Source organism: Cryptomeria japonica, chromosome 5 (assembly GCF_030272615.1).
Source record: "Cryptomeria japonica chromosome 5, Sugi_1.0, whole genome shotgun sequence".
NCBI classification, from domain to species: domain Eukaryota; kingdom Viridiplantae; phylum Streptophyta; class Pinopsida; order Cupressales; family Cupressaceae; genus Cryptomeria; species Cryptomeria japonica.
The window spans coordinates 166,570,925-166,595,985 of record NC_081409.1 but is presented as its reverse complement, the minus strand read 5'-3'; the positions used below and the strand labels follow the sequence as shown (position 1 = coordinate 166,595,985).

Genomic DNA, 25,061 nt, shown 5'->3' with positions numbered 1-25,061 from the left:
TTTAAAAAAAACAATCTTTCAATCTTCAAAATTAACATAGTATTTATATATCAAATTATAAGGTGGCATTAAATGATTTCTTCAAACTATTAATTAGATTAATTAATTGTCTTATTAATTAATTATATATATTTATTTGAACACATTGTAAAGTATGCTACTTATCAAATTTATCTATTTTATTTATTTATAATAAATTAAGTTTATAAATATAGAATTATTAAACATTTATTAATTTTTATTTTTTTGATGAATGAATGTCTTATATTAATTTGTATAAATATTTATGCTATCCATATTTATAAACAAAAGTGGGTGGAAAAAGTTACATGTTGAAATCTAAGGTCAAGATTTTAATTAGAAATCTAAAGCAATATTTATAAACAAGAACACTATGAGAAAAGAGATAAAGCACTAGAGGGTGGAAGAGGATCACAATAATTTATTTTTCCATCTAAGAAGGTCCTTTCCATTAACAATGACTAATATAATCCCCTTCATTTTCTTCTTTAATAAAAAGAAGTGTCACAAACAAGAGAAATACCCAAAACTAAATAATAAAATATTCAAATTAAATAATAATTAAAAAGATTCATAATTATTATATAATTTGATATCTCTCGCTTAACAATATTATAATTTAAAAAGAAATATCAATCCCTAGAATACAATTGAAGGGGAAGTCCTTTAACCATATGAGGAAAGGGAAGATTCGATATCTTGTCATTTACATGCACCTTCCACCTGCAATAACACAATTATAAGTTAGATATAGAAGAATAAAAATAATGCAGTCTATTAAAAATAAGTAGCAATTATTAATTATTTTTATGTTGAATAATTTTTAAATTAATTTAAGTTTAAAGAATTAATTCATAATAATTGATCACTCAAATTTATAATATAATTAAAGAATAAATAAAATATATTAAAAAAATTGATATTATAAATAAAATATATTTAACTTGAATAAAACTTACTATCTTTATTCATAAATGTAATTATTTAATTATGTTCATAATAATTCTTTCATTTCTCTAGTAGACACTTGCATTCACCTTAATTATTACAATTTAACATATCATATTGAATTATTTATTTACATTAAAAATGCACATAGATATATCATGAATACTATTATTAATTTTGATGAGATTATTAATTTTCTTAATAGAATGGAAAATATTTCATAGATCTCAAATATTCAAATTACTAACAAATAGTATAAACTAAATCATATATAAGTTTTAGTATTTCTTTTATTTCAAGTAATGTTTCCATATTGTTGATTAAAAGGAAATTATTTAACTATATTTATCATATTATTTTCCAATGACAAGTAAAATAAAAAATAAAATGATATCTTAAGATGATGTAAGATATGTAAATAGTTTATGCGATATAATATAAAAAAATAAATCACTTATCTTAAGTTTGTAGACATATGAAATAATTTTTCTAGACTATAATTTAGATCTAATTCACACCACTAAATATTATGAATGATCAAACTGTAAATAGAGGGTGAGGGAGGGAGGGAAGGAGGGGCAGGAGGGAGGGGCAGGAGGTTATCTATATTATGCTAGTAATAAAATTTATTTATTTGATATTTGATATATTGATGTATTATGATGTATACAATAAAATTCTTATTTGGTGAAAAATGATCATTGAAGATAATAAGCTATTGTGCATGTGCCTCTGTCTTCGCTGGTTGTGCTTATGGTGTAAATAATCTAAAAATTCAAATGCGGCAACAACGGCCTACGAGTAGCGATATTCAAATAAAAAAACTTATGTGATAATAATCTAGTGTTATTATGTATATATATAATAAATTACTTCTATGAATAGTTTATCCTAATATTTTCTTGGAGACAAATTTCTTATGATTGAAGTGATTAAGTTTAATTATAACGCTTGATGTTAATAATTATTTAAGAGATTCTTATAAGTATAAATTAGTCACTAATGAATGTAAGTAAGAGTACAAAATGACTTCAACTAAAAAATATGAAAATGTATATACAACACGTATAACATAAAATGAAGATATAAAACTAAAGAGTATGCATTTTTATTTATTATATATATACTAAAAAATCTAATTTAATAAATAGCCTATATCTATTCATATTAGACACCAAACTTTACCCAATGAAATTCATATAATCACTAATTTATCCATAGTAATTAAAAATATTATTCTTATATATTGATTGAGATAATAATATTTTTTTTCTTTTGATAGATAAACTCTTGACTTGGGGCCTAAATAAGATTTAGATTGATCTATAAGTTCTATATCCAAATCCCCCAAACAAACCAAAATGGGAAAATAAATGGACTATTCCTATTTCTAGCTCCAACATATGTAGAAAGGAGTGCTACATTGCATAACTAGGCTTTTAGTCCTACTAACTTAGCTCTAGCACATACAAAATGGAGTTGATGATGGGGACTCCCCTAACAAATCCAAAACACATTCTCTCTTACACCACATGAGAGTTACTCCACCCAAAATTCATGCATAGAATAACAAAGAGAATGAGTTAGAAAATAGCAAGAAATAACTTGCCTTCTATTTCCTAATGAAATGAAATTCACAAATGCTCTTCTATTTAAATAAAAAATAAAATACAAATTCTTCAATAAAAAAAATATTATCCTCTTAGGTTTTAGAACTTTGCACGATGGAGCTATAAGCTATTCTTCTACACCTCTTACTACTCGTCTTTATCTATGAAGAGAAGAACTCAATTCCTAATGAACAACCACTATCCCAAGCCTCCCTTTTATAGCATCATTCTGCCTCTTGGAAATCTCACTCCCCCTCTTGGTGGTAAACACATGGATATGAATAAAATAAACACATAGCCAATAGATGAACTTTCAAATTCCCTAGGAGGGCTCCTAAAAGGTGTCCTTTTAATTTTGCAAACTGGGTGCATAAAGAGGTATCTTTTCTCATTTTTTATGTAACAATTCAATAAATATGAGTGCATGAATCTTCCCCTTCCTTTTTCTCACATCAAGAAGGATATTTTAATTATTTTAGCATTATAAATGATTGAAAAAGGTGTCCCTACTTGAAAATTAAAATTTATATTGAACATGGGCTACAAATATTAAATAATTTTAATCTTTTGTGTCATCTTGAACACTTTCTCAGGTACATGGATACTTATAAATGCCAGAATTTATTTTTAACCACCTAACCATAATAGAAAATAAAAATAACAATAGTTTTAGGAGATGCAAGATTTCTTTACACCCCTAGATGTTGTTGCATCAGGAGCCCTAGTTTCCAATATTGAGCAACAATTATTGTTGAACTATTACATAAAGCATATGAGAAAGATATGATGCCATATTTTATTCTATGATAAAGTCCTACAACCATTCCAAACTTTTAGTAAATACCATGCCTAGAATCCTTTTAAGAAATAGAACACATTTACCAATAACCATGTGATGATGATGCAAGGGCAAATGTATGTTGGTGAAAATAATCACTTGGCCCCAAATTTGGTTAATATAGAAGTCATATGGTAGGGGAGTTCAAGGACCCTCTGTAATCATCACCATAACATCATGTCATTCCCCCATAAAATGCTTGTGTATTAGCCCCTTTCAAAATGTCTTTTCTAAATCCATGTGTGTTTCCCATGTTGACCAAGGATGCCAAAATCATATCTGAGATAAATCTTCATAAACATGTCCCTTAGCACTTGTTTGATTGCATGAATAATCATCTAATGGTACATCTCAAAAATGTATTTCAATCTCTTCTCCTTGATTTCCCCTAGGAATGCCATATGTCTATAGGAACAATAGAGATAGATAGGTGTATCCAGAGGTCCATTGTTTTGTTGGTATTTTGGTATGGTTTTGTCATTGATGTCAACACCTACTAAAACACTAGCACTTTGGAGATCTAGCAACATTCACCGGCAAGCAAGTAACTATTGCACAGTTACTGGTATATGGTTCACCAGCAGGATATAATGATCACCAACACTTGGAATGATATGGAAGACACTTGGTAATATCAAAGACATCGTGTGGACATCTTATCTTAATGAATTAATCATTTGTATATTCATATTTGCATATTTGCTTTTACTGGCAAATAGGTCCAGGGTTATCTAGGGTTACACCAACAAGTTTAACTTTTCTAGATCAGTATGGCACGCTATGGAGATGATTAATTATTGTTGTAAATGCATTAAACCGACATGTTCAATCGGTTATTGCATCGGTTATTATATTGTTTGTAAAATGTTTTATTGTAATATCTTGTAGAGCCGACCTACTAAAATTGGTCTTAGGTTATGGTATAAATGTAAGATCTTATTTGTAAGATCAAGTGTGGAATGTGAAAAAGAATTGTGTGAAGGTATATGCGAGATTAAGCAGTGCAATACACGCAGACATAATTTGAAGGTGAAGCTAGGTTTTTGTGAAAGCATATCAACATTACACCGATACTGAATCCAGCATATGAAGATGCTATTTTGTGCAGTACATTCTTATTGGATTTAACCATCCAACTGTAGTCAGTGTGACTCCCATTTTGTGATTGAGCAGTGAGCTCTAGGTTGTTGGCCTTTCTACATGTGTAGACCCCATTTATGTACACTTACTATCTGCAGTTGTATCATCTGATTGTGGGTAAGGTTTCTCACTATGGTTTTTCCCCTTACAGGGTTTCCACATACAAATATTGGTGTTATGTGTTGTGGATGACTTTGTGTTTATGTTTCATGCATTAATCTTTACCGGTATAGAAATTAACTATTAAAACTGTCTGTCGGCATACTTAACTGGTTTATCGATATTAAGCATTAAGTTGGTTAAGTTGTTTTTTAGTTTGAATTTATTAGACAACTGATTCACCCCCTCCCCTCTCAGTTGTCTCTGGGACCTAACAATTGGTATTAGAGCTTAGTCCTCTTTTGCAGAAGTTTAACAGCTTGAGGAGATCCACTGTCTACTAACTATTTCAGGAAGGACAACCCTAAACTTGATGGAACCAACTATGGCATATGGAAGATCAGAATGGAGACACATCTGAATTGCATTGGAAAAGACATCTGGGAAGTTACAAAGAATGGTTATATTGCTACTGTACCAGGTTAGCCCAGTCCAGCTCAGTTGACAAAAGATGAGGAAAATGATTGCAAAGCAAGAGAAGCACTTTTAAGCGCATTATCAGAACAACAAATCATGGGATTATCAGATATGTCTACTACTAAAGCTATTTGGGATCATTTGGAAACACTGAATGAAGGAGATTCCATAGTCAAAATTGCAAAACTTGAAAGCTTCCGAGTTAGGTATGAACATCTAAAAATGGAAGAAGATGAAAGGATTTCTGCTTTTATGGAAAGAGTAAATGAAATTATTTTGGGTATTAAATGTTGTGGAGGAACCTTAAGTGAGGATGAAATTGTTTCAAAAGTTTTAAGAGGATTTCCACCAGCATATAAAATGAAGGTTATTGCTATAAATGAGTTGAGAACAATGCCTAATAGATCAATAACTAGGGATACATTAATTGGCAAACTTTCAGCTTTCGAAATTGAAGAATTTGGTCCTGTTGCTACTATAAAGACAGATTTAGCCTTTAAAGCATCAACATCATCTGCTCCATCATTTGACAAATTTGATTGGAAAGCCTTTTATGCAAGAGAACTTGAAGAAAGCAGGAAAGAAAATGAAGAACTTGAAGAACTTGAAGCACTATTTGCAAGGAAAATGCCTAAAGTTCTAGTTGGAAGTAAGTATGAAGGTAAAGCACCCTTTAAATGTTTTAACTGCAATAAGATTGGTCATATGGCTTTGAGATGCCCTGATAGACATGCTAGACTAAGAGAAGAAGCTAGAAGAACATACAAACCTAATCCAAAATATCAGAGATACAGATTTAAGAAGAATAAGGACAAATCTTGTTACATTGCTGATGAAGGTGTGACTGATGATTCTGATGAGGATCCAACAGACAATGGATGGGTTTTTGTTGCTATAACAGAAGATCAACTGGCACCTACTGCTCAACCGGTAGAACAAGCCCTAGCAGCTAAAGTTGAAGTAAAGGATGAATGGATCATTGATTTAGGATGCTCACATCATATGACAGGAGACAAAGGTAAATTCTTGAACTTTCAAGAATACAATGGAGGTTTAGTAAGATTTGGAGATGACAAAGCTTGTTCAATCAAAGGTAAGGGTACAATATCTCTTGATGGTAAGCATAACACTGACAATGTTTACTATGTTGAAGGATTAAAACATAATCTTTTAAGTGTTGCTCAATTAGTTGAGAAAGGATTTTAGTTACAATTTAAAAATGGAAAATGCAAAATCATGAATAAAACTGGTTTGGAAATTGCAACCGGTAATCAAACTAGAGGTAATATCTTTCATTTGAATAATAGTGAAAAGACATGCTTGATTGCACATATAGATGAAAGTTGGTTATGGCATAAGAGACTCTGTCATGTGAACTTTGATTGCATGGTAAAGATCAGTACTACTAAGGCAGTTATAGATTTACCTAAAATTGTCAAACCTCAGAATATAGTATGTAAGGAATGTCAATTTGGAAAACAAGTTAGAGCTAGTTTCAAAAGTATTCCAGAAAAATCCAATAATGCTCTTGATTTGATTCACACTGATTTATGTGGTCCAGCAAGAACTAAAAGCTTACAAGATGATAGATATTTCATGATAATCATTGATGACTATTCTAGAATGTGTTGGGTTACTTTTCTTAGAAAAAAATCAAAAGCACTTGGAAAGTTCAAACTGTTCAAAGCAATGGTTGAAAATGAAACCGGTAAGAAAATAAAATGCTTAAGATTAGATCAAGGAGGATAATTCACATCTAAGGACTTTAATACATTCTGTGAAGTAAATGGAATCAGAAGACAGCTATCAGCACCTCCGACACCATAACAGAATGGAGTTGTTGAAAGGAAAAACAAAACTATCTTGGATGTAGCAAGAAGTATGTTATTAGAAGAAAATTTACCACATGTGTATTGGACAGAAGCAATTAGTACAACGGTCTATACATTCAACAAAGTTCATATCAAAGGTGAAACCGGTAAGACCCCTCATGAACTATGGTTTGGTAATACTCCTACTCTTAAGTATTTCAGAATTTTTGGAAGTAAATGTTATATCAAAAGAGATGAGTATATTCGCAAATTTGATCCTAGAAGTGATGAAGGAATATTTCTTGGTTATTCATCTAAGAGCAAGGCATATAGATGTTTTAACAAAAGATTGCAAAAAATTGTTGAGAGTACAAATGTAAAAATTGATGAACAATTCAGAGGAACTTCAAGGTATATAGACTCTGAACCGGCAACAGAAATTGTGACAAATGAACCTACACTAAATCCACCGGTACATAATGAAGATCTAGTTACCCCGGTACCATCTGAGGATTCCATAATAATTGAAGAACAACAGCAAACAAAGACACCCCGGTATGTAAGACTGAATCATTCTGAAGATCAGATAATTGGAAACAAGTTTAAAGGAGTCATGACAAGAGGAAGATTGGCAAATGAAGAGGTATGTCTTATTTCTCAAATTTAACCATCATCTATTAATGAGGCATGTGAAGATAAATTTTGGATTAAAGCTATGGAAGAAGAATTAGAAAAAATTGAGAAAAATAACACTAGGACATTAGTTCCCCGGCCTACAGATAAAAATGTAATTGGAACCAAATGGATATTCAGAAACAAACTTAATGAAGATGGTAACGTTGTCAGAAATAAAGAAGGACTAGTGTGTAAGGGATATTCTCAGAAGGAAGGAGTTGATTACAATGAAACCTTTGCACCAGTAGCTAGAATTGAGGCAGTCAGATTATTCTTGGCTTTTGCAGCACACAAGAACTACAAAGTTTATCAAATGGATATTAAATGTGCATTTTTGAATGGAGATCTTGAAGAGGAAGTATACATTGAACAACCTGATGGATTTTCTTTGACAAATGACAATGATATGGTTTGCGGGTTAAGAAAAGCTCTGTATGGATTAAAACAAGCTCCAAGAGCTTGGTATGCAGTATTGGATAAGTATCTTTTAAAGATTGGTTTTACTGAAGGAAATGCAGACAACAATTTATATTACAAAATAACTAATGATGACATCTTGATTATAGAAGTATTTGTTGATGATATAATCTTTGGAGGAGAAGATGGTTTATGTAAGGAATTTTCTATTAAAATGCAGCAAGAATTTGAAATGTCTATGATTGGAGAAATAAAATTCTTTTTAGGATTGCAGATTTCACAGACTGATAAAGGTATATTCTTGAGTCAATCCAAATACTTGAAAGAGTTACTAAAGAAATTTGGGATGGAGAACTCTAAACTGGTAAGCACACCTATGACAACAAATGACAAATAATCACAAAGGGATGAATCTACACTTGTTAATCCAACTAGATACAAATCTATGATAGTAGGTTTACTGTATTTGACACAAACCAGACTTGATATTATGAATGCAATATGTATTGTTTCAAGATTTCAAAGTAATCCTCGAGAAAATCATGAATCAACAGTAAAAAGGATTTTCCAGTACTTACAAGGCACTATAAATGTTGGATTATGGTATCCTAGAGATGAAAATTTTTAATTATGTGCATACACAGATGCAAATTGGGCAGGAGATGTGGATGATAGAAAAAGAACCACCGGCAAAGCATTCTTTCTTGGAAACAGACTAGTTTCTTGGTTGAGTAAGAAACAGAGTTGTACATCTTTATCAATAGCAGAATCAGAATATGTTGCAGCAGCAACTAACTATACACAGGTACTATGGCTTAAGCAAATGTTGAAAGACATAAAGGTAAAATGCAAGGAACCTATTACTATATATTGTGATAACACTGCAGCAATTGATATATCTAAGAATCCAATACTACATTCTAAAACAAAACATGTTTCTATCAAACTGAATTTTCTAAGGGAAAAAGTTGAAGAAAAGAAGATAAAACTGGTTTATGTGAATACTAAAGAACAACTTGCAGATATCTTTACAAAACCTTTGCCTAAGGAGACTTTTGAATATCTCAGAGATCAGCTTGGAGTCATACCACCACTGGTGGAGACTTAGACAGTTGATGATTCTCATCAACCGGCAAAATTAACAGACAAATCTTTTACTCCGGTCTTTGATGAGGAAGCTACTTCTCAAGGGGAGTAGTTGGTATATTGAATTGATTGGTATTTTATATGAACTTAGTTTTGTTGTAACTTTGGCATTTGATGTCAAAGGGGGAGAGATATCTATGGAAAAACACATTATCTTTTAAGGAGAGATTGTTGTTTGGGAGAGACTATTACTCTTTGTATGTATTTTGATTTCTGGTTATGATCTTTTTGGAGATTGTTGGTTTTTGGTATTTGTAATTTTTGTTTTGGCACTTTGATGGTTTTTCCATCTTGTGTTGCCATCAATGCCAAAGGGGGAGATTGTTGGTATTTTGGTATGGTTTTGTCATTGATGCCAACACCTACTAAAACACTAGCACGTTGGAGATCCAACAACATTCACCAACAAGCAAGTAACTATTGCATAGTTACTGGTATATGGTTCACCGGCAGGATATAATGATCACCGACACTTGGAATGTTATGGAAGACACTCGGTAATATCGAAGACATCATTTGGACATCTTATCTTAATGAATTAATCATTGGTATATTCATATTTGCTTTTATTGGCAAATAGGTCCAAGGTTATCTAGGGTTACACCGACAGGTTTATCTTTTCCAGATCAGCATGGCACGCTATGGAGATGATTAATTATTGTTGTAAATGCATTAAGCTGACATGTTCAATCGGTTATTGCATCAGATATTATATTGTTTGTAAAATGTTTTATTTTAATATCTTGTAGAGCCGACCTACTAAAATTGGTCTTAGGTTATGGTATAAATGTAAGATCTTATTTGTAAGATCAAGTGTGGAATGTGAAAAAGAATTGTGTGAAGGTATATGCGAGATTAAGTAGTGCAATACACGCAGACATCATTTGAAGGTGAAGCTAGGTTTTTGTGAAAGCATATCAGAATTACACCGGTACTGAATCCAGCATATGAAGATGCTATTTTGTGCAGTACATTCTTATTGGATTTAACCATCCAACTGTAGTCAGTGTGACTCCCATTTTTTGATTGAGCAGTGAGCTCTAGGTTGTTGGCCTTTCTGCATGTGCAGACCCCATTTATGTACACTTACTATCTGCAGTAGTATCATCTGATTGTGGGTAAGGTTTCCCATCGTGTTTTTTCCCCTTACATGGTTTCCACGTACAAATATTGGTGTTATGTGTTGTGGATGACTTTGTGTTTACGTTTCATGCATTAATCTTTACCGGTATAGCAATTAACTGTTAAAACTGTCTGCCGGCATACTTAACTGGTTTACCGGCATTAAGTTGGTTAAGTTGTTTTGGTTTTAATTTATTAGACAACTAATTCAGCCCCCCCCCCTCAGTTGTCTCTGGGACCTAACATGTTCTACATGTACTTTCTTCACTAATGTTTGCCAAGTAACTTACAATGAGGCATAAATTAAAGGGCCACACACATTGGTGTAAATTTTCTTTACCAAAATATTTAAAAATCTATCCTTTCCAACCTCCATTATAGATTAGCATGCTCAATTTACTATTTTCTTGATATTCTCATCATTTTCATGTTGGGAGAAGTAGAATCCCTAAATAGACATGCAAGTAGGTTCTTAACACATGTCACCACTTTGGATGTGTGTGACCTCATGTTGGAAACTCCCTAAAATGTGGAGAGAAAGAAGGAAATTATCATCCCATTCTCGTGCAAACTTTAAAACTATTCCTCACCCGACATCATGACTTTGCAAGAGACATGCATTGTTAGACACTCTTACATAATCACTCTATATTTATCAATGAGTCATGTATCCTTTCCACTAACCTTAATGGCCTACAATTCACCTACACCATTGACCTAAACCTATGTACTTCAAACCAAAAGTAGCTCCCACTCTAATCTGATGTGGCCTTAGGCCACCTATTACTCTTCCTCTTCACTTGCATGGGAGCAATACATCCAATTGAGGGAAATATTAGTTTTAGTATCAATCCACATCACCAATAACCTTGATGGAGAAGGGGTCAGCAATATAATTAGCTTCTTTATAGATAGGTTTGGTTGTGTAAGCTTCAATTCTTTTCAACAATTCCCTTGAAGTAAAAAATGTTGCCTCTAGTCTCCAGCTTTGCAATTTGTCTATATGAATTGCATTGATTACAAGCATCGACTTATCCTTAATTTCAAGCTTGGAAATGCCAAGATTCAAACCCATGCAAAGTCCAATTATTAGTGCTTGTAATTCAACTTCATTATTCATCCCTTTTATCAATGGTGTGAAGGCCTCGCCTTTGATTAAACCCTTACAATGTCTTATCACACACCCTACCCCTAGGTTGTCTTGAGTAGCTCCATCGAAGTTTAGTTTACGCCAACCAAATCATGGTGGAATCCATTTGGCCTTCACCCTTAATTTTTTATTTCAACACCTCCTACCTCATGAACGGGGAAGGTAATAATATTATTTAACTTATTTAAATATTTTAAAATTTTAATATTTATGTCTATAAAAGAAAATAATTTTTATAAATAATAATATGAGAATATAATTTTAAAATAATTTTGTAAGTGATTGTATAAATGATATTAAAAATATATATATATTTTATAATATAATAGTATTGTTATTATATAGCACCTTATTTTATAATAATATGATCTTCATACAAAATATGATAACAAATAAGAAGCATATTCTTAAGTTACATTTTAAAATAAGGTCATAAAAATTATTGTGCTCAAAGAGTAATTATATAAAATGATAACAAGAAAAAACAATTCAACTTGAAAATTCAAAGATTAGTTGTTAAAAAATAATAACATAAAAGAAAATCATTGAATTCACAAATGTATTCTAGTAAGAATGTTTTATATATATATACATACATATATATATGTATATATATATATGTATGTATATATATATATATATATATATATATATATATATATATATAGCGCAGAGATGTACACACAATTATACAAACTTAGATATATTTAAAAGATCCGTTCTGAATCCGGTTCTTCAAACTCTGCATGAATGATGTCATCTCAATTATGCGATCAGAAACATTGTGCAATCTAAATCAACCTTCAGGATTTTGTTGATAGATGTGTGGAAGGCAGACTAGTGATTTATTGAAACTTGATTTGCAACATTATGTGTTGTGGGCATTTGACAAGCTTTATGACAGAAATCTATGAGGTAAGGGTAGAGGATTGTACTCTGTGACTTGGGTTTTAGGTAGATTTACTGATAGGATTCTTGTTTGTAGAAGGCTATTCACCAGAAGGTGAATATCGGGTTTTGAATATATATATTCAAATCTAGATGTATGTGGATTGCTTTGGTGATTTATGTTTCTAGCTAGAATGTTTGTTAGCCCTCTTTATTCATTATTTTCATATTATGGCTTAAAAGGAGAGATTAGATTGAATGTTTTAAGGATATGGACTTATGCTAGTCTATGTTTAAGTCTGCCACATCTTCTTTTTTCTTTTTTCTTTTTTCTCTTTTTCTTTTTTCTGGAAATCTAGAGAAAATGTATATGTATGTTTTCTGATGCTAACAAGAGTGCCTAGGATTTGGAAGATGTTATTATATGTGCAGGACAGATCCACAGGTGAAAGCCTAATAGAACATCATCTTGCTAAGTAAAGATAACAACTTCTGTACTATGTGCATTTTCTTGGCAAAAACATAAAAGATTCAGTTAAAGCAACATGCCCAACAGAGATCGAGAAAGACTTGCATAGAAATGTGGAAGAAAGGAGGAATACTTTAGCAGTTATGTTTCCATATTATGGTAAAAAATCAACAGTTGTGATCTAAAAATTACATTATCAGATTTGTTTGTAAAAGGATAAGGAGAAGTGATAATCTCCTTAATCTAATTAATCAGAAAACATTGTACTGAAAAACCAAATGGCATATATTTGTAAATGAGGATATCCAATTACTCATCAAAAACTTGGATATAAGTGGGATGTATGTAAACCTTTTATATTTCTTTATTTTTTGGGGTGAGGCTGGAGGTTTTCTCTATCCGGCTCTTTCCTACTTGTGCCCCTAGTGTCCAATTAATTAATAAAATTATATATATATTCAAAATTAGAATACTAAAATATATGAATTTTGTTGTATATTAAAAAATATTTTTTATATCAAGAATAAGTGTCTTTATTATCAATTAAAAGATTGTATTACAAATATTCACATAAAGGTGGGTGGAAAAAAATCACAACTCTAAATTTTATACAAGAAAAATCTAAAACAATATAAATAAACAAGTTTTTATAAGGAAAGAGAAAGAGAAATAATGAAAAAAGAATGGTGTCCTAATAATCCATTGTACCCATAAATTAGTGGGTTATGGAATGTCATTGGGGGGCTCCAAAAAATAATTACCATGATCACCTTTTTTATTAGGCAACTAAGTATCATGAGAAGGTGTATAGCAAGAGCAAGGTGAGAAATTTTTGTTAATGTCAATCCAACCACTAAACATGTGCCTAGGATCTTTGGGAGAAGAAAAGTCATGGTTGGTAGTTTGAGACCATCCTTTCTTTAAGACTGGTCCCTATATCTTTTCAAAGGAGAATATGAATCGTGAGAATGAACAGGCAAATTGACTACATCATTAATGAAACCCAAAGGAAAATAATAGCCTTGATTAGAGGTAGGAGTAAAAGTAACTCTAAAAATATTGGGAAATTTCCTTAGTAATCTAAACCTATAATTTAATCTTGTTGAATTACATGTAAATTGACATAATGTAAAATAAGAAATTAGAATTGAGTAAGTTTTCAGAAAATAAAATACAATTCTTATCCTTTAATATATTTCAAATAATTTTCATCCTAAAAATATATTTTATAAGAGATTAGAAGCCATTCCCCTAGTAAAATCATATAACATGGCAACAATTCAGGTGAAAAGGGTCTAAAGAACACATAGCCTAAGTTCTAGGACAAACTAGAAAAGGTGTTTGAGAGATTCCAAATGACCATAAAATAAGCATTATGGATTCTTGATCTCAACATGATTTAATCTAGAACCAATTAGAAGGACCTAGAAAAGAATAAACTAAGCCAAATGAAAAATATTCAACACAAATATAGCTAATCAAGTCAGTTGAAATCCATGCTATTAAAAACCCAAAGAGGGTTGAAAAGTCCATATTTAGCTTTAAATAGGTACCATAGATAAATCTTCATGGACTCCTTCATTATCTAAGAAGGATGTGAAGACCAGTCTCTTTCCAATATTATTTTCCTTAGGGAATGCTAAGAGATGTAGTGACACAAAAAAATATGTCTTTCTTCATTCACAATCTTAGATAATCCATTTAAAATACAAGGCTAAACTTTAATCATTAATTGGAAATCAAGACCAACATTCTAAAGTCATGAGAGAGACACAACGAAAATCCCAAGCAACATGAAGGAAACCTTTGTAATTCTTAGACGAATCCCGAAGAAATTATTTGAAAATATTTTTAATATTTTGATAGAAATATTTAGAAGTAATTCAACCTAGAAGAATAGTAAACATGAGTAACTCAAAAAAACTTTTGAAAAAACTTAGAATTTTTTTGATAGAGAAAGCTGATTGGTAATCCACTAATAAATTATTTTTTGAATTATAGAGATAATAGCCTTAGGATGGGGATTCTTGTAACTAAAAATAAATTCCAAATAATCTAAAAATTCCTCATGATAATTCTAGCTCCACCAAAAAGTCTTGAGCTAGAGGTTTAGGAACAAAAGATTGCACATCTTACCTTCCCATTGAATGATTAAACCTTAGAATGATTTATAAAATATATCTAGATATTACAAGGCTTGTTTTTATGTTAAATTAATACTCTAGAAGATTAATAAAAAAATCATTATCAAAATTCTTATGTATTGATTAAACTAAGGAATTATACAAAGAAATGTCTCTAACCAAACTTTGTGAAAAATAATTAGGTAGAAGATATTCAAATCTTTTAGATGAAATCACATAAATACTAGGGGATAAAGTACATCCTTGATGAATGGAATTTAAACTCTCAAAGGAACTATATTTTTGGCTATAAGAATGAGGCAACCACAACCGTTAGAAAAAAACATGCGAACAAATTGAAAAACAAAAAAATATTTTCAAAATGATATAATTTTTCCTAGAAATCTAGATCACCACCCTGTGACATGTTAATGACTTTAGTCCCACATAGTTACCAAAATTTGACTATGGTAAATATTTTTAGGAGTTAAGGATAGAAGACGATAGAATCAACCCTACCACTAAATGAAGTACAAAATTAATATCTTTAAATGTGAGAGGTTTATCAATCCTCTTTTCATGATACAAAGTTTAATAAATTGTTAATTGACATGGTTGCAATATCATATTTGAGGTAGGAGAATTTGAGCTCACAAACAATCCTACATCACCAAAAATAATAATTTCATGCTCATGTTTTGCATTTTTGGTGTAGGTTGGAACTTCAATAGAATTTCTAGATTGTTGAAGGATAAAATATTAGTTTCATCAAAACTTGACTTTCATTTAAAAAATCAAAGGCAAACATGGTGTTTAATGTGATTTTACAAGTATTATATTACATAATTTCAAAGTTTTAAAGGTTGAAGGGATTAATTGACATATTATAAATTTTAAATAAATTAATTTACTCATTTTGGATTATTAAATAAGTGTTCATAAGTCAAGTTTCCATTGGAATTTCATTCTTTCTTTATTCTTTCATTTCAGGTGCCTAAAATGGAAGGAGAAGCTATTGATTTTTGAGAAAACAATTAAAAACTCTTCAATTTCCAAAATAGCATGAATTGATTCTTGTTTTATTCACTTTTCGAAGGAATTTACAACATCAAGTTGTTTGATATAGTTTATCAAGCTTGGGTGACAAATTTAGAAACATTTGATGAAGAATTTCAAGCATATACATAGGAAGTTCAAAAGACAATTAGAGAGAGATGAAAAGGTAGATTTGGGTGCCTCTTTGTGATGACTCATAATGGTTATATTATCTATTAAATACAACCTTAAATGGTGTTAAGAAGGAACAATCAACAACAATAAGGTTGGAGAAAGAACTTGTAAGTTGATCTAAAGAATTTTTTAAGGAAGATTGTAAGCAATTAGCTTGCCTAGAGGAGAAAGATAGAAGAAGAGAAATAAGAATTTCTAGATGTATTGTAGGTGTTGAAGGCAGTCATGAGAGTTGCAAGATGAAGGGGAAAAGTATATTTAAAAAGAGGAGTGGATCAAAGAAGGTTTGAAGGCATTAAGACTTGGAGACTCGTAGGCATGAAATGCCTAGAAACATTGTATAATTTCTTAAATTTTGTTTGTTCAAATATTCTATACATGCAATTGTTCTTAAAGAATTTTATAATAAATATATGCTTCAAAATTTGTTTCGAATACGTTTATGCGGATGGGATGATATGTAAAGGTTGCAATATTGGATAGTTTGATAAGACCCCCAATCTTGACTACATCAGTATTCCTCCAAGAAGTGAAATTTAATGGACATTTTTAGTGTTAGCACTATGAATAATCACAAAAGAAAACAAGTTTGTTTATTTTAACCACTATGAAATAACTAGAAATGTAGCCTTGAGAATAAGACCTTGTCTCTAATTTAAAAAATTTCCATCTCTTCAATTGTTTTATATCTTCCTAAGGTGGCTCTCTTGTCTAGCTAGATATGTCTTCCACTCCTTTTGATTCTCTCTCTTTCTCTACCACTTGTTCGTTGCAAATCAACCTCCTTATACTAACTCTTTATGTTTTATCCTTGATGTCTCTTATTTGCATAAAAAATGTTATGTTGAATATCTTATATCATTTTAGAACATGACCATAACCTAGATATAATGAGAGTTGGAAATAATGATGTGAGTTAATACTTACACAATACACTACCATTTTGTAATATTATTCTCATGAATTAGCTAGAAAAAGGGAGAGGTTTGAGCATACACTTCAAGGTTGGATGTAAAAATTTCAAATCCTATTATTTTCTTCATATTGAGAGTGATATGGAAAATATGTAATTTTTGCTGAAAAAATCTCAAAAAATTGGAAGCTTATAAGGGAAGGGGAGCTTGAATTCTAGCTATAATCAATCAATTAAAAATGGAGATAAAACACACAAAAAATCATTTAGTTTTTGAAACAAAAATACAAAAAGAAACAGAAAAAAGTATCTAGGATAAAAATAGTCAATTACATTTAAAAACTATAAGCATATACAAAAAAATCTTTTATTATCAAGATCTCTCTTACCACAACTCTTATAGTGACCATTGATAAGGTCTTTTGAATTTTTTATTTATAAATTGCATATAAAAAAAAGAGATGCATTTGTGGATTAAAATCTAATGTTCTATTTAGTTCTATATGCATTATTAATCCTATTTCCCATTTTCCATTTAATCATAATGGCTTTATGTACTTTCATTTTTTCTATCATTTTCCCTTTTTGCACTCCGTAGGCTAAAAACACTCAAAAAACTCAAACCTCATACCATAAAAAGGTAGATAAACCTCCCAAACATAAATGAAACAACTCATTTCTTGGTGATTTCCATTGCTACTATAAGTTAATATCATTACATATTGGTTGAGTCAAGGAAATAATCAAAAAACAAAACTAGTTTACTCAATAATAGTCCCTAAAAGATTCGAGAATAAATAGAGTATGGGAACCTCTTTCCACATACTCTCTTGATATCTAGATGGCCTTATTAAGTAACTTATCATGTTCAAACTAATCAATCATGAATCATGATATCACTTCATATATTTGATTCTATGCGGCTTACGCCATTACAAACCCTGCAAACTACAAAATGGGATTGTATATACCCTTTCCTATCCTTGATAACCTTTTCACTCAAATTCAATGGATTTTATGTATGGCCCTCTCTACTACCAAATGGAGACATGGCTGTGTGTATGTGGTGATAGATAAGTTTTAAACAATGGCTATTACAGTAGCTTGTAAGAAGGGGATCTCCATAAAAGAAATTACTAAGCTATTCTTTGAGGATGTTTGGATCTATTTTAGTTTGCCACATAACACCATCTCTAACAAGGATAGTATATTCATTAGAAAATTTTGGTCATCATTATGGGTTAAGATGAATGTCAAGTATGGACAAACAGAGGTGGTGAATTGAATTATCATTCACAATCTATGAATGTATCATTCAAAGAATACTCACATAGGACAAGAGTCTACCATACGTCCAATACAACTACAATCAGGAACTCCATAGCTCCATGAGGCACAATCCATATGAGGTTTCTCTTGGGTATCAACCCTTGGCTCCCACAGATATAGCATTACTAGTAATTTAAATTGATTTTTCACCACATTTTGAAAAAGGGGTAGATAAAGAAATAAAGTATATTGATAGGATTTGGCGCATCTAATAACAAGTTAATGAAATATTGGAGCACATCAATTGAAAGTATTTAATTAGGACATGATCAACTTTAGAGCCCCTCGTCAACTTTTGTTGGAAACAATTTATGGATTTATCTACAAAAAGATTGACTTCAATGACAAAACAAGAAGATTCATCCTCTTTGGTATTTCTCATACACCATCATCAAAAAGATTGTTGAGCACAAAATTGAATCTAGAGACTATTTTTTCATTAAAGTTACTAAGGTTATTATTAATAAACTCAAGGAACAAAAGATTCCTCTCTATTGCATGGTTAACATTGGTTAGTTCTCTCACCAAAGCAAGGGCTTGACTAGGGAATGAATCAAAGCACAATTTTTCTTCTACGGAGGCCCCATTGGATTTCTGGGGGCGGGGGGGGGGGGGGCGGTGAATGATCTTTGTTTCAATCTAGGAGAACTTGGGTGACATGCACATAGCCAATAATGGAAAAGATCAAAACTATTTTTTTGGGTATTTTTTATATTTCAATAAATCACATTTTTGGAGTAGAAATCGCCCTAAGAAGTTGCAACAATTTGCTGGAAAGGTTTTTGTAGGCTTCATTTTAAGAAAATCAAAGTAGATCTTTGGAGATGTTTCCAATGATATAAAGAAGTCCAAATATTTCCCAATGAGCTATGAGTTCTGACCTCACCAAGTTGGGTAACAAATTCAATATATATTTTTAATTTTTTTTTCTATTTTGTTAGTTATTTATCCACATCAAACTATTCATTTCAAATTCTAAGGGGTGGGGTGACAGTTGATATTTTATGCAAAAGTTTATAAATTCAAATTTTAGAATAATAAAGTAGCTTTGCAATGGTATACATATCTTTATGAGTTTTCTATTATGTAGTCTTTGCCTATTCTCTTACAATACTATAGGTTTCTTACTAGGTATTTTAACACAAAGTCTTAATTCATATCACACCATGCTTGGTCTGTCTTGCCTTCTAATCAAGGGTGACAACATTTTCTAGCTCGTCCATATATTTAAGTGCAAAACATAAAATAATGGAAAAACAGATCCTCATCTCATCATATAACACAGATGGGTTGAACGAGCTCAACTTGTCAACAATAAACATTGAGAAGATCACCATGCACTTATGTAAATCTAAATGTAAAATATTTTACCTCTATATATAATTATGAAGCAATCATAGCTTAATGACTTTAGCTTCTATGTTTAAGCCCTTTTTTCCACAACTTTTTCGAGTAGATGCACACTCAATCACTTATGTGAATCGTATGTTTCACCTTATGTTGGTTGTGCTTATACTTATACCTAAGCTAAAAAAAAATCAATATCTCTTGAGCCTAGTGGTGTATCCAATTTTCCTTATCAACAAATTTATTAGACTTATCAATTTCTAAATTTCTATTTTTTCATCTCATGATTTGATTGTCCTAATCACATATCAACTAGATTGAGTGACAAAAAAGTAAAATTTTCTTTATAGAAAGAAATATTCGTTAATGAATGTATAACCCTACCATAGGAATTTCAGATATATCTCAGATAATTGTCCCAATGCTTGGAATACTACTAATTATATTCTAGTTTCTAGTTTTATTTATTATGTGGTCTTTTTTCAATCATGTGTTCATAGAGGAGGATGAGGTAGGGGAGGGTAGGGCAGCTACTAATGTGGAGGTTGTGCCCACCACAATACGTCTTTCCTGTCGGGTGTGGTGTTGCAACACAGTGAAGCGTACAAATTTGCATGATCGAGTGACACCTCTAAACTTTTTGTGCATATAACAAATCATCTAGCATTCTTTTTAACTATTTAGAAGTTGAAACAATAGCTTTAAGCTTTTAAGTCACATACAAAGATAACAAAAAAAATCGTCAAAATTGAATGTATCATTTACAAACTTAAAATACTAAAATTAGCAATAACCTTAAATTACTTAGAAGAAAATTCATAAAAACAATCCTCGAAAATATGCCTACAAAATTAGAATATGGTAAGGAGTTTTGTCGGCAACAAGCACCTGAATTTAGTAACGAAATGGTGTAAGAAGAGCGACAGCTCAAGCCTAGCCAAATTATATCCTGGGCAGAGTCTCCCACCTCCTCCAAATGGGGCAAACAGGGGATTATTTGAAACTCCCTGCAATGTTTGTAACACAAACCTTAATTGAAAAATTGATTAAAATTTCCTGAAACCAATTTACAGAGGACAAATTTTCCATACATTGTCGCATGATTCCCAGCGCCATGGATTAAACTCGAAGGCCGCAGCATAATTATTCTCGTCCGTGTGCACTCCAGACATAAAGACTAGGATAGTCTGTCCTTTTGGAATTTGATAACCTAAAAAATACAGAAGTTCCCATCAAAACAGGGCACGGAATACTAACTTAATTTGAATTATAATGGCTGCCCTGAAATATTACTTGCCTTTTGTATCAATGTCTTGAGTAGCTTCTCTGAACAAAAATGGTGCAACGTTTGCCATACGAAGAACCTCATTTATAACCTATGCACGGTAAATTTCGCTGTAAGTTTCTAATACCCTTTCTTTCTTTTTCTAATAGCTGATTTGGGTGTTAAAAAAACAAAATTAATTTTGAATTGTGCTTACGTTTTGAGTGAATTTCATTGATTTATAGGAATCCCAACTTAATTTTTTATTGCCATTCGATTTCAGAATTTGATCGTGCTCATCCTGCAAGCACAAATCCAATTGTCATTCCCAGTTCAACAGGCAGCAAAAACAAAAGAAACTAAAAAGAAAACAAAAAAACATAAAATAACAATATACATTAAGCTTTGATTTGATTTGTTTAAGTGTGTTATTTGAAATTTCATTAGCTTCTTTAATATAATTCACTTTTCAGTGTAATTTCAGATGAACAATTGTTAAAATTTAAAATGCACATTTAAACCAAACCTTCACTGAATATTGAAGCTACAGAAAATACCCACTTGGAGTTGTTTCAACGCTTGAGGACAGTCTGTAAGAAACTTTATACTCATTGCCATGGAGCGGGAAACAGTTTCATGGCCTGCAAAGAGCAGAAACAGAAGAGTATCCACCACAAATTCATCAGGAAGAGGAGGATCCTCCTTTAGGAATTTTGACAATAGGTCATTGTGAACTACTTCAGGGTGTTTCCTTCTCTCTCCCATAATCTCGTATATCTTGTTTAGCAGATATTTCCTGGCCTGTATAAAAAAGTGTGAACAATAATAATTGCAAATTTGAAAATATGTAATGTTCTGACTTCCATGTAATGCTATGGGATTGGGTGCTTGTTAACCTGAAGTCCTCTGTAAAATGTTGAACCAGGAATTCGAAGGGGAAGACACACAACTGCTGCTGAAAAGTTGTCAAACTGCCTTGCAATCTCTTCTGTTTCTTTGGAAGGGGATAAATCCAGCAACTGCTTTGCCATGAGGTTCAAAATTATCTGCCCCCCACATCAATCAGTGCCAATCAAAACCATGTAAAGTAATCACTCGAATGTTACAGCTAAATTAATCGGGTGAGAATTTTTTTTAAGAAGTACAATAAGTCAAATTATGATATTGAATCAATAAAAAGGGGTAAAAATTTATTCAAAACAGACAAGAAATATATCAAAAGAAGGTAAACCATCCAACAAAGGAAAACTACGAAGACTTATCATGATTAACAAGTTGATCCAGCACCTGAGACAACTCCGGAGAGAGTTGCCTCCTATCCTCAATAGACCAATCCTCCATAAAGTCAGAAGCCCATTTGACAAGACAGTCAGCCACACCATTCCATTCCCTGAGAATATGAGAGAAAGTGTCTGACTCAAAGAAGTCACAAAAAGAAACAATCCGACGAATAATCATCTGAAGCTGCCAACTAACACCCTCAAAATTTGGTTGGTTCAATAAAGACAGCACAATCTGGGAATCAGATTCAACAACTATCTGTGGCCACCGAAGAGGACAACAACACTCCACCGCCGTCAAAATAGCGAGAGCCTCCATATAATTGTTAACATGAAAACCCTTGTAGATAGGAAAAAGAAACTGGACCTGTCTGGAACTATCTTGCCCCACACAACCACTACCAGCATGTCCTGGGTTACCTCTTGAAGATATTGATTTTGAAAACACCAAGAGGAGTGACCCTCTCTAGAAATCTTCTGCAAAGGGCGATGGAACCTATTCAAATTATGATATTATTATCAGGATTCAACTGTATAGTTTTTGAGTCAAACTCATTGACCTATGTTTCATGAGTAGGGGTTCACAACTTTTCAGCATGTTTGAGTTAGAGTAGTACTGGGATGGGTGACCTCCCGGGAAGGCCCAAAGCTTCACCTTTGTAAGCATCACCTAGATGCAATGAGTGTTAAGTGTACCATTCATTTTCATGAGACATGGGTTCTTGTGAATCACTACTCCTGAAACATGAGTCGTTGAGTTTGACTCGAGAACTACACAATTGAATACTAATAGCAATATCATAAAAAAATTCTTGTTTACTATTTAACCATTATAAACAGAACATTTTGAAATACAAAAGAAAGGAAAATAATTTAGGGACAGCGAGAAAAGTAACTGATGGAAGCCAGAGTACTTTGGAGCATAGCAACTCCAAACAATCTATTGAATTGTATAAATGATAAAATCTTAGATCTTTTCTGGGCTGTTTGAAAACCTAAAAAGGAAGAGGAGTACTATCTATGTGGTTTTTAGCAAAAGAATTTGAAGCCAAAGGAGGAAGACTGCAAAAATGTCTTGATGAGATGGATATGGCTTTAATGGATTATCTGAAGTTTCTGGATGAGGAGTCGAAGCTATTGAAAAACTGAATGCTCTCTCTTCTACATTGTAATATGCTTTACTGCTATCCTGTAACTGAATTTCTGCAATTTATATAGTGTCTCTTGCTACTAGTTCGCACTATTTTCAGAAGTGGTTAACTATTTGACATTGCAGTCTACTTTTTTTCTTTTGATTTCAGTTACAAATCAGTAGGGTCAGAGGCAAGGGAGCTCATCTTCAACATGAACATATAGCAATAACATTCTTATAAGAATTTGAACCATTGTGACAAAAACTACAATACTAAAATTCAACCATCACACTATAACATTGTCTGCTAGACATTGCAATCTACTTGTCTTAATTTCATGATACTGTGTTGATTTCACTTAAATCTCTTTCCAGTTCATCAAACAAAGGTTTTATAATGTGCAGTAATTACCTTCCAAACAGCTAAGAATCAACATAAATTTAAAGAAAGAGTAATAGGGGCAAAGCTTTTGTATCATATTGGGATAATTTATTCTCGAGGTAAATGCACACCTAAACGCCAACAGGTCATCACTCTTCTAGATTAAAGTGATTAATTTACGACATAAGGCTGTTTAGGACTCTGCTCAACGAATGCCCTGAACTAATAGACTCCTAGAAAAAATTTCAGTAACCAACTCTTTAGGTTGGATCAACAAGTAGCAGCTTAAATCGCATTTACTTCATATAAATGATAACACCTTCTAGCTGAAAAAAGAGGGATAAAAGGCTGCTAAAAATAAATGAGAGGAAAATCTACACTTGCCTGATGACACTCATCTTGTAACTTGATCTTCTTTCCATCCCACTCAGACATTGCATTTATCAATAGATTTTCAATGTTATCCATCAGATGGGAACGTAGATTTTCATGGTTGAGTAAATTAACAGTTATTCCATGAATCTTTCTCTGAAGATCTCCACGGAGAGCAAGTAGACCATATTTCCCAGTTATATCAATGAACCCCTGAGTATTGGAAGTTTGAAACAACCTTCCCTCATTTTGCAACACAAATCTGTTGAACTCTGGATTCACAGATATAATAACCCTCCTTCCAAACAGGTTAGAGGAGAAGATGTCACCATATCTGAAAACGATTTTGACAAAACTTTGTCAGTAATCAAACTAAACTAATAGGTTGGAGCATCAGGGTTTCACTCTATGGTAGGGTTTTACAAAGCTTTTTTATATGCATTGTAAATTGTTTACAAATATTCTGTTTATATAAGTATCAGTATGAGACCAATACAAATTTTCGTGGGCACAAAACACCTAAACATATTATGTAAATACCTGCATGATAAACTTACCGAAGCTGTCTTGAATTGATGAAAGATCTTGGAAAATGGTCTGACATAGTAGAGAGAAGGAACTGGATATTCTCTCCTATGAGTGGCCATCCCATAGACCCTGGGGGAAGTTTATGTTTCTCAGTAGGAGCCTTTTTGGACCTTCCATGGAGGTACAACACTAATATTGCCAAAGATAGGATGGCTGTCAAAAAATGCACTGCGAAATCTTCTATGACGGCCATGTCTTTCTCTCTGTATAAATGTTGAATACAGAGGATTTCTGAAGTACTTATATTGCCCTTAGTCCAACCCCCCAGAAAAAACCAAATTTTCATTATT

The 25,061-nt window shown here is 31.9% G+C and overlaps 1 protein-coding gene across 1 annotated transcript; it reads right to left on the bottom strand.

Annotated features, from left to right (window-relative positions):
* Positions 1–551: 551 nt before the first annotated feature.
* Positions 552–25,061, bottom strand: LOC131041122 (cytochrome P450 720B2). Its single transcript, XM_057974098.2, has 9 exons — positions 24,741–25,061; positions 24,196–24,517; positions 21,914–22,063; positions 21,579–21,818; positions 21,235–21,318; positions 21,051–21,129; positions 20,845–20,963; positions 20,642–20,760; positions 552–744 (listed from the first exon to the last, which is right to left on the bottom strand). Exons 1-9 carry the CDS (start codon positions 25,055–25,057, stop codon positions 654–656), a joined length of 1,521 nt encoding a protein of 506 aa, XP_057830081.1. The 5' UTR covers positions 25,058–25,061; the 3' UTR covers positions 552–653.

What these genes read in the sequence shown, in the direction of transcription:
- LOC131041122 (XM_057974098.2), bottom strand. Translation starts at nt 25,057, where the DNA reads ATGAAAATTTGGTTTTTTCTGGGGGGTTGGACTAAGGGCAATATAAGT. An exon ending in AAGCGTTGAAACAACTCCAA is followed by an intron (nt 21,319 to 21,578) that starts GTGGGTATTTTC and finishes TTGTGCTTGCAG; the next exon opens with GATGAGCACGATCAAATTCT. An exon ending in TCAAGACATTGATACAAAAG is followed by an intron (nt 20,964 to 21,050) that starts GCAAGTAATATT and finishes TGTATTTTTTAG; the next exon opens with GTTATCAAATTCCAAAAGGA.